The following is a 12,116-nucleotide window of genomic DNA, read 5'->3' as shown; positions in this document are numbered from 1 at the left end:
ACCTCCAATGTGAATTTCAGACTCCTCCATGATTTCTAAGTGGGAGAACTTGCAAAATCACAGGGGGTTCAAATACTTCTGTTCCTCACTGTAGATACCTTTTAACTTGGCTGTGAGTTGGTACCAGGAAATAAACAGAAGCAACAAATACTCTAAGCCCCGGTTCTGTCCATCAGAGATCTCCCAGAGGCTAAGGGGTCCCCCAACCCTGAGCACCTGACCAACCACTGCAAATGGACAACAGAACAGGACAAGAGGTATTACTTCAGATTGTACCTGGGGACTGTATATCAAGTGACCCTTGTACCAAAGAAAAGTCACCATATCCTGCAAGGAATATAGTTCCAATGTTTATTGATCACTGGTGAAATGTGACAAATGTATTTAGAGTTCCACTCCACAAACAGACTGAAGCTGTACTTGGTGAGTTATGGTGTCATTAAAAAAGGCTAAAGAGATACCCAACTTGCTGGCCAAACAACCTGGGAACTGCCATTGCAGAAGAGGGGGGACCGCAACGTGATGGTCTTGTAATGTAGTGAAGACAACTAAATCCAACCAACAAAATGGCTACGCTGCAAAAGTACAGGAACCGGATGTGACACCAAAGGAAGCCATCAGACGGAAGTTATTAAGGGCCTGACCAAACTGAGGTGTCTGTAGCAGGAGAGGACAGAAAGGAACCCCAAAAAGTAATGGTTGACGCGTTTCGAAGTGGCATGCGTCTATATCAAATCCACTGATAAAAAAGAGAAGACCAAGGTGATAAAATTTCAATCCCCTCAATCTTCTCTTTTCTTATTAGTGGATTTGGCACTGGCTGTTCCCGTATTGTTTGACCAATTGAAATGCATCATCCATTACTTTTTCCTGCTCCTTTCTGTCCTCTCCTGGTGCACTACATTACAAGACCATCACATTGTGGTCCCCCCCTCCCCCCCTCTTTTGGCAATGGCAGTTCCTGGCAGTTCCTATTTGTGGCATTTCACCAGTGATCAATAAACATTGGAACTATATTTCTTGCAGAATATGGTGACATTCTTTGGAAGGGTCACTTGATCTACAGTCCCCAGGTACACTATGCAGCGCTGCCTCTTGTCTTTATATCCAGGAAATAGACACAAGACCGTTTAGTAAACAAACCCAATCTATTGGCACAGGTTAGAATAAATGGTGGTTGGAGCATAAATGAGCACACAGAAGGCAGGTTCACATACAGTCTACTAGGCAGTATAATCACTATGGCAAAGTAACTTAGAACAGGGTTCTGTACCACTAGACTGGAATTAACTCATAAATCAGTGTGACGGGAGTCACTTTGGGTGGGGGGCCCATGGAACCCAGCTCACTTTGGAGAGGTGGGAAGACCCCTGTCTCAGCTCCCCATATCCCTCTTATGTGTAAGTCACCCTGTGCCTGTTAGGAGTACAGGGTGATCTGTCCTAATATTGGGGTGGGGGGTTGTGGATTGTTTAATGCCATGTGGTTGCATCCCATTGTTCTATTGTGTGTCTTCCTTGGGAGCAAACTATTATGGGATGTATGTGTTTATGTGTATTGGCTTGGTGGGGGGGGGTGTGTCTCCAGCAGCCCTCCCTCCTGATGGGACTGTCTACTGGTGTGTCTTTTGTTACTAAATGTAGATTGCCCCGCCCTGTGTCATTATGCAGGGAGGGGGGACTGTTCCCTTGAATGTATATATCTTGTATCTGTGTTAAAATAAAGTAATCTTTTTCCTGGATTACTTCAAGACTGGTGTTGTGTAGTCTTGTTTGGTCTGCTGTGGTGTCTGTGGTCAGTGTTCAGACAGGGAAGCGGTAGTCTAATGGAAGTACCCAAGTGCAGTCGGGGTCCGGTTCTTTTACAATCAGCAAAGTAAGTTTTGTTCGACATCAGATCCTTCTCCATGCTAGGAATGTTTCCAATGTGAGGATCTCCTTCAACGAGATGTAATAATCAGCCCATCAATCATTTATAATCAGCCTCAGTTTAACAGCATTTTTAATTTAGTTATCAATCAAAAATGTGTAATGTTTGCTGCTGGCCAACATAGTGCACAAAACCTTGTGCTTCATCCACTTCGGAACGAGGGACATTCAAGTCAGTCCGGGACTTTTCATTTTTCAGGTATAAAAATGGATGCCAGTGCGGCGGTACCACACGCAGTAGTAAGTGGAAAGTGTGTCCTATTACTGATAGGGGGCGCACATGTGGCGGGCCAGTTCAGGAACCATTAATCAAGATGGCAGACAACAGTGTTAGTGCATGCATGGAACAGCGTGTGGTGATGAAGTTTCTTGAGCGAAGGCGTAAAACCCGCCAATATCTACAGAAGACTTCAAGCGCCGTACGGTGATGAGATGGTCAGCCTGCAGTAAGACATTTGAATGGTGTAAATGTTTCAAAGATGGCCATACGTCCATCAGCGATGATCCTGAACGTGGTGGTTCCCAGCCAAAGCAGTCATTCCTGTGAACATTCAGCGTGCCTATTCATGGATAATTGACGCAGAACCTGCTGTGAAATTGCACAAGAGATTTTTTTTTTTTTTTTGGGAAAGATGCTCACAATCATTCATGAACATTTTCGAAGGCTGTCCTAGGATAGTTGTGGAGTACCGACAAATCTTTCTATGCCGAAGCTTTCCAGGCATTAGTTACATGCTGGGATAAGTGTATAAATGTAGCAGGAGAGGATGCCAAAAAATAAAGGCAGTCTCTACTCCTTGAAACTTGTTCTCTTATTATATAAACTCAAAAGTCCTGGTTTGACTTGAATGCCCCTTGTATGTGGTATATACAGTTTTTATGACCAGCATAATTAGCAACACTTTATAGAGTACATAAAAAATACATCTCCCAGGTCAGTCTCTGCCCCCATCACAATCACATACATGTAAAAAAAAATTAACCAAATTTGCAAAAAAGTCAATTAGTAAGATATTTTGTACTATGTTACAAAACTGGGGAAGCCACAGGAAAGGAAATTCATCAAATCACGCAGAGAACGTACACACAATATACCTAATAGAAGTTATATGTGAAGCTTCATTGTGAACCTTCTGCTTGTTTCTTTTTCTTTCAGATGTCAAAAGAGTTTTGAAGAAGGATCATGTGCTTTCCAATAAAAAGATATCCCTCTACCCTTACTACCCATTGTTGGATATTGCACTGTATGGGAAGCACAGACCTTGCATAGAAATACCAAAGCCTATAAAGTTTAATATCAGTCCATACATACTGCAACATATCTGTAATAATGAAGAACTAAAGAACAACATAGATGTGAAGATGAAGAATAAACACTGTGAGGTCAAATGGCCAGATCAAGACTGCCAGAATCCTGTCCTTCAACTCACCTTCCCTCCCAGCTTGCCCACCCATCTCAAGTCTGTGGCAAAGATTTTACCAAAATGGAAGGAAGAGGTTTATAATGAATTCTCACTTCTCATAGAAAAGTTCACAGTAAAAGAATATAAAATGGATAAGTTGGTTTGGGAAGCTATTAGAGAACATGTCAGCAGCTCCACCTATGAAAGAGTACTCATCAAACCTGACTTTGGTTTAGAGAAAGTTTTCTTGGTTGGAACATCCAAGGATGTTACAAAGATTGACCCGACATTCAGACAACTGGTAGAGGAAACCACTAAACAGGTAGAAAGAAAGAAACAAACCATGACTGAGACCTTACCCATATCTCCAGCCTTCTATCAGATAATGTTAAACAGTGGCCTGAAGAAGCAGATCCTGGACAAGGTTCCAGAGCTGAGGATTGACTATGATGAGTCAACAAGGAAAGCCCGTCTTTCGGGACTGAGAGATGAAGTGCTCACCGCCAAATGTGAGCTACTCAACATCAAACAACAAATCAAAAGTAAATCCATCCAGATGAACCCGCACCTCGTCCAGTTCCTGATGTCCACTGATAACGAGGAGCTGTCCTCTCTGCTCTTTGTACGTCACAATATTAACGCAATGCTGGAAATTGAGGATGAGGTTGTTCAACTGACGGCCTGCTCAAGGAAAGACTTGACAGATGCTGAAAGACAAATGAACCAAGAACTCATTTGTAGAGATGTCCCGGTTGAAGAAAAGAGTATCCTGAAAAGTCCCAAGTGGGGAGACCTTCACTCAAATCTACTTAATTCGTATAATGCAGAGAAAATCACAGTCCTGATACTGGAATCCTATTCTGGATCGCAGAACAGTGTGGCCATCGCCGGCCTGTCTTCAAATGTAAACAAATGTTACCAAAATGTGAACGATTTCCTACGCAATCCAATGGAAAAGAACATCAAAGTCAAATCACTGGTGGTCATGCAGTTCCTCAAAGAAGAGAAGAAACAAGTGTTGGATGATCTGAAAAATGATAACTTAAGTGTGGTAATCCGTAATAAAAATATACATTTGAGAGGCCCAAGCTTCTTTGTAGCTGAAGCCCACTCCCGTATTAGTGATGCCCTGGGTTCCGTCTGCTCTGACACACTGAGCATTGATAAACCCGGAGCCAAGAAATTTTGTTTGGCAAATGAAGACATTTATGTCACTATGGCGAAGAATAGATACAAATGCCTCATACGTTTGCAGAAGGAAGAGGAGGAAGAGATTGAAGAAGATGAACCTGAGGAAGTGGAAGGATCACAATGCCAAGTCAATCATCCAAATGGAACGGTCATCTCCGTGCATAAAGATGACCTGTGCCGTCACAGAGCCGATGTCATCGTTAATGCAGCCAATGAGGATCTGAAGCATATTGGGGGCTTGTCATTGGCTTTACTGAAAGCTGCAGGTCCCAAACTACAAGACGATTCTGATCGGATTGTCAGGACAGAAGGACGATTGTCCGCAGGAGAGTCGGTAATAACGGACCCTGGTAGACTGCCATGTAAGCAGGTTATACATACAGTGGGGCCCAAATGGTACTCCGAACCATCTGGAAAGCGGGAACGTCTTCTACAGAAAGCCATAACCAGCAGCTTGGAGCTGGCTGAGGAGTACTTCCATACCTCCATCGCCATCCCAGCCGTCAGCTGTGGTATTTTTGGTTGTCCTGTAGATCAAAGCGCCGAGAACATTATTAAAGCCATCAAAAAATACATGGACGGCAAGCCTAAAGGTAGATCTACCATTAAAGAAATTCGTCTGGTGGACAGTAACGTGGATACAGTACGAATCTTTGCCTCCACTTTGAAAAAGGAGTTTGGAGAGGAGGAAGCTGAACCCCTTCCGACATATAGAGTGAGAAGGATGGAGGAAAGGCCTGACCCTAGGGAGAGAGACCGTAAAGTCAGAGAAGAAATCATCCAAGATGCTTCAGTAAGTGCTCATAACTTTCATTATAAATCTTTTTTTATTTTTTGGGGTAAAGTTAGGAATGTTTTTGCTGTCTGTGTCCTTTTAGAAAGAATTTCCTATACTCCCTATCCTCAGGAAATGAGAGACAACCACACCAAAAGAAGGGAAATCTCCCCTTTGGTCCATGTAACACATTTTGTAGACTGATTTTGTATATTGATCTGTGGTGAAAAGACAAAACAAAATGTCTTTTTTAGATGTAATGGCTACCAAAGATTTAGTGGAACCAGCTAGAAACTAATACCTAAGAACAGAGTATTTGGTGGTGAGGGTATTACTTAGATGTAGCACTTTTTGTGAACTGTAGTCCACCCAGTCATGTATGTTTGTTGGGTAGGTGCAGTATGGTGCGGCGGTAGAAAACACGCAGAGTCCCAGATTGCTGAAAACGATATATTGCAGAACTTGTAAATAGTACAACAGCCCGGAAGCACACTTAACGGAACTTACAACAACTGGAGAGAACAGTCAGCGGTAGCAGGCCCAAACTGAAGACACCTCCTGCCAAGGAGAGAGGAATGTGGCTTGGCTGGTCTAACCCTAAGGGGAGCTTTCTAAAGTTGCAGACATAGGCCCCTTTGCTTTTCTTACTCCTCTGAAATCTCTCCCTGCTGCTAGTGCAGTCCCTGACAGACGGGATTCCTGTCCCTACACTAGCCACTTCTCAATTGTGTGCCAAAACCCTCAAAAACCACTTCCTAAATGGGTGTGATTTGGTTGGGCCGAAGACCGCTATGTTACACGCTGACCTGCCTCGCCGGGATCTACATAATGGTCTTCTTTGTTTCTTTACATGTTCTCTCAGCGACTATTGTATTTCATTCTATAGTGACTACTGAATGGTTCTTGTTTGTTTACCGCTACCTGCCTCCCCTGTGGTGAATCGCCCTGCACACCTATCCCCCTAGGTAGGCGAGGAGGGGCCTCAGGTTTTCTTCCCCTGTTGCCCCTCCTCCCTGCCTCGCCCCTCTCCCCCTTCCCCCCCGCCCTACGTATACGTTGCGCCTAGTCTACACCTGCCTAAGCTCTCACCTCAACTACAACAACCTCCTCGATCCCCTACAGTCCACCGAAACTGCCTTACTCAAACTCTCCAACGACCTGCTAACCGCCAAAGTTAATGGCCACTATTCAGTCCTCCTACTCCTTGACCTCTCTGCGGCCTTCCACACAGTTGACCACCCCCTCCTCCTCAAAAAACTACACTCCCTCGGCCCCAGAGACTCTGCTCTCTCCTGGCTCTCATCCTACCTGTCACAACGCTCTTTCAGCATTACCTATAATGCTACCACCTCCCCCTCCCTCCCCCTCTCTGTTGGGGTCCCTCAAGGCTCTGTCCTCGGGCCCCTTCACTTCTCCATCTACACCTCCTCCCTTGGCCAACTCATACTCTCTCACGGCTTCAACTACCACCTCTATGCCGACGACACACAAATCTATCTCTCAACCCCCCACCTCACCCCCTCGGTCTCCGCCCGAATCACAAACCTACTGAACGACATATCAGACTGGATGTCACTCCACTTCCTTAAACTGAACCTCTCCAAAACCGAGTTTCTTGTCTTCCCTCCAGCCCGGACCCCACCCCCAAGTGACTTCTCCATCACGTCCAACAATGCCACCATCAAACCCGCCCCGCAGGCCAGAGTACTTGGTGTCATTCTGGACTCCAACCTATCCTTCCAGCCCCAAGTCCAATCTTTAACAAACTCGTGCAGACTCCGCCTCCACAACATGCAGACTCCACCTCCACAACATGCAGACTCCACCTCCGCAACATGCAGACTCCGCCTCCGCAACATGCAGACTCCGCCTCCGCAACATGCAGACTCCGCCTCCGCAACATGCAGACTCCACCTCCGCAACATCGCCAAAATACGCACGTTCCTAACCCCAGAAACCACAAAACAGCTCATCCACTCCCTCATCATATCACGACTCGACTACTGCAACTCCCTCCTCACTGGCCTGCCTCGCCGCTGGCTATCCCCGCTTCAGTCCATCCTGAATACGGCTGCCAGACTCATCCACCTTACCAACTGCTCCATCTCCGCCACTCCCCTCTGCCAATCCCTCCACTGGCCTCCATTGTGTCCTCCACCCCCCTCTGCCAATCCCTCCACTGGCCTCCACTCAGTGTCCTCCACCCCCCTCTGCCAATCCCTCCACTGGCCTCCACTCAGTGTCCTCCACCCCTCTCTGCCAATCCCTCCACTGGCTTCCACTCAGTGTCCTCCACCCCCCTCTGCCAATCACTTCACTGGCTTCCGATTGCGCAACGGATCAAATTCAAAATCCTAACACTGACGTACAAAGCCGTCCACCATACTGCCCCAAACTACATCACTGACCTAATATCCAAGTACCGCCCAACACGCACTCTCCGCTCCTCACAAGACCTCCTTCTCTCTAGTTCCCTGGTCTCCTCCTCCCATACCCGCCTCCAGGACTTCTCCAGGGTGTCACCCATCCTCTGGAACTCCCTGCCCCAACCCATCAAATTATCACCTACTCTCCTCTTCTTCAGGCACACCCTGAAAACCCATCTCTTCAGGGAAGCCTACCCCACCCCCTGCTAACTTGACCGACCTCCTCCACTCTTCCTACCACCCCATCCTCCACAGCTATCTCCTCCTGTACCACCATCCCCTCCCTCCTAGATTGTAAGCTCCAAGGAGCAGGGCCCTCGATCCCCTCATGTTTTGCATTGTATTGGTATTGTTCTGTCACATGTTCTGTCCCCCTTTGTAATGTACAGCGCTGAGCGAACTATCGGCGCTTTATAAATACTGTATAATAATAATAATTTATTACAGTAGTGGAGTAACTAGTGTGGGAGCTTTACTAGGTTGTGCTATGCAGAAAGAAGTGAAGTTCCTGTATGCAAGTTCTACGCCATTTGAAACGTTTGGGGGCAGTTGTGGCTCTTTTACAGGAGACTCATCTCTCCGCAAACGATCTTTCCCATCTTTCGAGACTTTAGGTGGGCCAGATATATGGTTGGATTTCCGGAAAGCCACGTTATTAAAATTACCCATTAGAGGAGGCCCTGGTGTCTTCGCTACATCTTCCAGAGGCCATGCTCTACATCTACTCCAGACGCCATGCCCTGCATCATCCCCAGACACCGTGTAACAGCACTTACGGCCGGTGGCCAGCAGCACCCACGGACTGCAACTTGCCAGCTGCTGACCCAGCCGCCCACCACTCTCCTCCTACAGATGGACACAGATGACCTCCGCCACGACGTGACAGACTCTCTGCATCATCACGCCCTGATATGAAACCTCTCACCTCCCTGATCTGACCAGCACTCCGCTCCCTCTAACATGCCACCTGCACTCCTCCTCCTCATATTCCTCTCCTCCATTCCCAAAATTGCCTCCCACTACCCCCCTACTCCCCCAAAACAGCTCCTTCACTTCTTCCTTCTCCCCACTACGGCTCTCACCACCTCCTCCTCATACTCCACTCTCCCGCCGACCCTCACGCCACCACTAACAAATCCACTCGCTCCTGCACATCCGTTCCCATGCCACCTTCCTCACCCTTCTCCTTCTCCTAACCGCCGGTGATATCTCCCCGAACCCTGGCCCCTCACCTCCCCACTCCCCCTCTAGGCACCCTCCTGCTCCCGCCAGCCGCCGCAACCCCCTCAACCTCATACCCGTCCCCCTCCTCCCCGCATCCACCCCTCCTCTCTCGGTTGCACTCCTGAACGCCCGCTCGATTTGCAACAAGCTCACTGCCATCCATGACCTCTTTATCTCCCACTCCCTCAACCTCCTAGCGGTCACCGAAACCTGGATCCAACCCACCGACTCCACCTCCCCTGCAGCACTCACCTATGGAGGCCTCGTCTGGACCCACTCACCCAGACCCAGTGGTCGCAGAGGCGGTGGGGTCGGCATGCTCCTGTCACCGCTGAGCACCTTCCAGGTCCTCCCTAACACCCCCCCTAACCTTCTCCTCCTTTGAGGCCCACACCATCCGGCTCTTCTCTCCCACCCCCCTGAGGATTGCAGTAATCTATCGGCCTCCTGGATCCATATCCCTCTTCCTGGACGACTTTGCCGCCTGTCTTCCCTTCTTCCTCTCCTCTGAGCTACCGACCATCATCCTTGGGGACTTCAATATCCCCATCAACGTCAACAACCCGGCTACTTCCCAGTTCCTCCTCCTAACCTCCTCCTTCGCGCTCACACAGTGCACACAGTCCTCCACCCACACCGATGGGAACACCCTGGACCTCGTTTCCTCCCATCTCTGCACCCCCCACGACTTCACTAACACCCCCTCTCTGACCACCACCTCCTCACATTTTCCATTTCCCCCTCCTCTAACTCCCCCCCCCCCCCAAGCGTCAAACCATCACCAGCCGTAACCTCCGCAACCTGAACCCGGCCCATTTCCACCCAGCAGCTGACCGTCTGTACGACAGTATCCTTCCACTGTCATGCCCTGACCTGGCCACTACTGCATACAACGACTCACTGTCGGCTGCCCTCGTCTCCCTGGCACCCCTAACCACACATAGCATCAGACCCCGACCGATTCAACCCTGGCAGAACGACCACACAAAACGTCTCAAACAACGCAGTCGTACGCTGGAGGGATTATGGCGCAAAACCAGATCCCCTCGTGCGTTCTCCCTCTACAAATCCGCCTTCCTCACCTACACCACCTCCCTCCATGCCACCAAGCAAGCCTACTTCGTAACCCTCATCAACACCCTCTCCACCTGTCCTTGCCGGCTCTTCTCCACTTTCAAATCCCTGCTCTCTCCCCCCCCACCTCCACTCAGTACCTCACTCACCGCCCAGGAGATTGCCCAATCATTTCCAAAACAAGATTGACGCAATCCGTAAGGACATTGTCAACTCACAATCTACCTCTCCACCTTGCCCCCCCCCCCCATCACCCCCTCAACCCTCCCCTCCTCTGACCTTATACCCGCACTGCCCCCCACCATACCTAACACCCCGCACACTATCACCTGCCCAACGCTCCGCTCCTTCAGCCCAGCTACCACTGAGGAGGTCACTAAGGTCTTCACTGAAGCCCGCCTCACCACTTGCCCCCTGGACCCTATCACCTCACAGCTCCTCCATTCACCCCCCTCCTCCATCATTCGCTCCCTCACCCACATCTTCAATCTCTCCCTCTCCACTGGCACATTCCCCTCCCCCCTAAAGCACGCACACATCACTCCCATACTCAAAAAACCCTCCTTTGACCCCACTGACCCACACAACCTTAGACCCATCTTCCTGCTACCATTCACTTCCAAGCTCCTTGAGCGCCTGGCCTACAATCGCGTAAGCACCCACCTCACTGATAACAACCTCCTTGATCCACTACAGTCCGGCTTCCGTCCCCTACATTCCACCGAAACCGCCTTACTCAAAATCACCAACGATCTGATAACCGCCAAAGCTAATGGCCATTACTCAGTGCTCCTACTCCTCGACCTCTCCGTGGCCTTCGACACAGTCGACCACCCGCTCCTCCTTACAAAACTGCACTCCCTTGGCATCAGGGACTCCGCTCTCTCCTGGTTCTCCTTCTACCTTTCCCAACACTCCTTCAGCATCACCTATAACACTGCCACCTCCCCCCCACTCCCCCTCTCTGTTGGGGTCCCTCAAGGCTCTGTCCTTGGGCCCCTTCTATTCTCCATCTGCACCTCCTCCCTTGGCAAACTGATACACTCCCACGGCTTCAACTATCACCTCTATGCCGATGACACACAAATTTACCTCTCCACCCCCCACCTCACCCCCTCACTCTCCGCCCGCATTGCCCACCTCCTGAACGACATCTCTGACTGGATGTCGCTCCATTTCCTCAAGTTAAACCTGTCCAAAACCGAGCTCCTGGTTTTCTCCCCAGCCCGTGCCCCCCCATCCTCTCCATCACTACTAGCAACACCACCATCACTCCCACCCCACACGCCAAAGTCCTGGGTGTCACCCTGGACTCAAACCTTTCCTTCCAACCTCATGTCCAATCACTATCAAAGTCATGTAGGCTCCACCTCCGCAACATCTCCAAGATATGTACATTCCTCACCCCAGACACTACCAAACAACTCGTACCCTCCCTCATCATCTCACGCCTGGACTACTGTAACTCCCTTCTCACTGGCCTACCCAAACGAACGCTATCCCCACTCCAGTCTATCCTGAACTCAGCGGCTAGACTCATCCACCTCACCAACCGCTCCACATCTGCCACCCCCGTCTGTCATTCCCTCCATTGGCCTCCACCCCCCTCTGCCAATCCCTTCACTGGCTCCCGATTGCCCAACACATTCAATTCAAACTACTAACTCTGACCTACAAAGCCATTCACAACGCTGCCCCAAACTACCTAACCAACCTGATACCCAAATACTACCCTACCCGTGCCCTCCACTCCTCACAGGACCTCCTACTCTCCAGCTCCCTGGTCTCCTCCTCCCACGCCCGACTGCAAGACTTCTCCTTGACTTCCCCCATCCTCTGGAACTCCCTACCCCAATCCATCAGACTGTCACCTACCCTCCTCACCTTCAGGCGCACCCTGAAAACCCATCTCTTCAGGGAAGCCTACCCCACCCTCACCTAACAGCCGATCTCCTCCACTCCATCCCCCACAGCCACTTCCTCCTGTACCTCTACCCCCTCCCTCCTAGATTGTAAGCTCCCGGGATCAGGGCCCTCGAACCCCTCGTGTATTGTACTGTTACTGTATTGTCTCATGTACTGTTCCCCTTGCTAC

The 12,116-nt window shown here is 49.5% G+C and overlaps 1 protein-coding gene across 1 annotated transcript in view; it reads left to right on the top strand.

Annotated features, from left to right (window-relative positions):
- Positions 1-12,116, top strand: part of LOC149434574 (protein mono-ADP-ribosyltransferase PARP14-like) — a 115,942-nt gene that overhangs the window by 63,072 nt on the left and 40,754 nt on the right. Inside the window, exon 10 of the mRNA XM_089663616.1 lies at positions 3,085-5,315. Coding sequence (XP_089519742.1) covers positions 3,085-5,315 — 2,231 coding nt within the window. The remainder of the gene's footprint in view (positions 1-3,084; positions 5,316-12,116) is intronic.

This window comes from Staurois parvus, unplaced genomic scaffold (assembly GCF_062004578.1).
Source record: "Staurois parvus isolate SC_StPar_1 unplaced genomic scaffold, SC_StPar_1.0 ptg001732l, whole genome shotgun sequence".
In the NCBI taxonomy this organism is placed as follows: domain Eukaryota; kingdom Metazoa; phylum Chordata; class Amphibia; order Anura; family Ranidae; genus Staurois; species Staurois parvus.
Note: the sequence above shows the minus strand (reverse complement) of the source record. Positions and strands in the feature narration are given on the sequence as shown.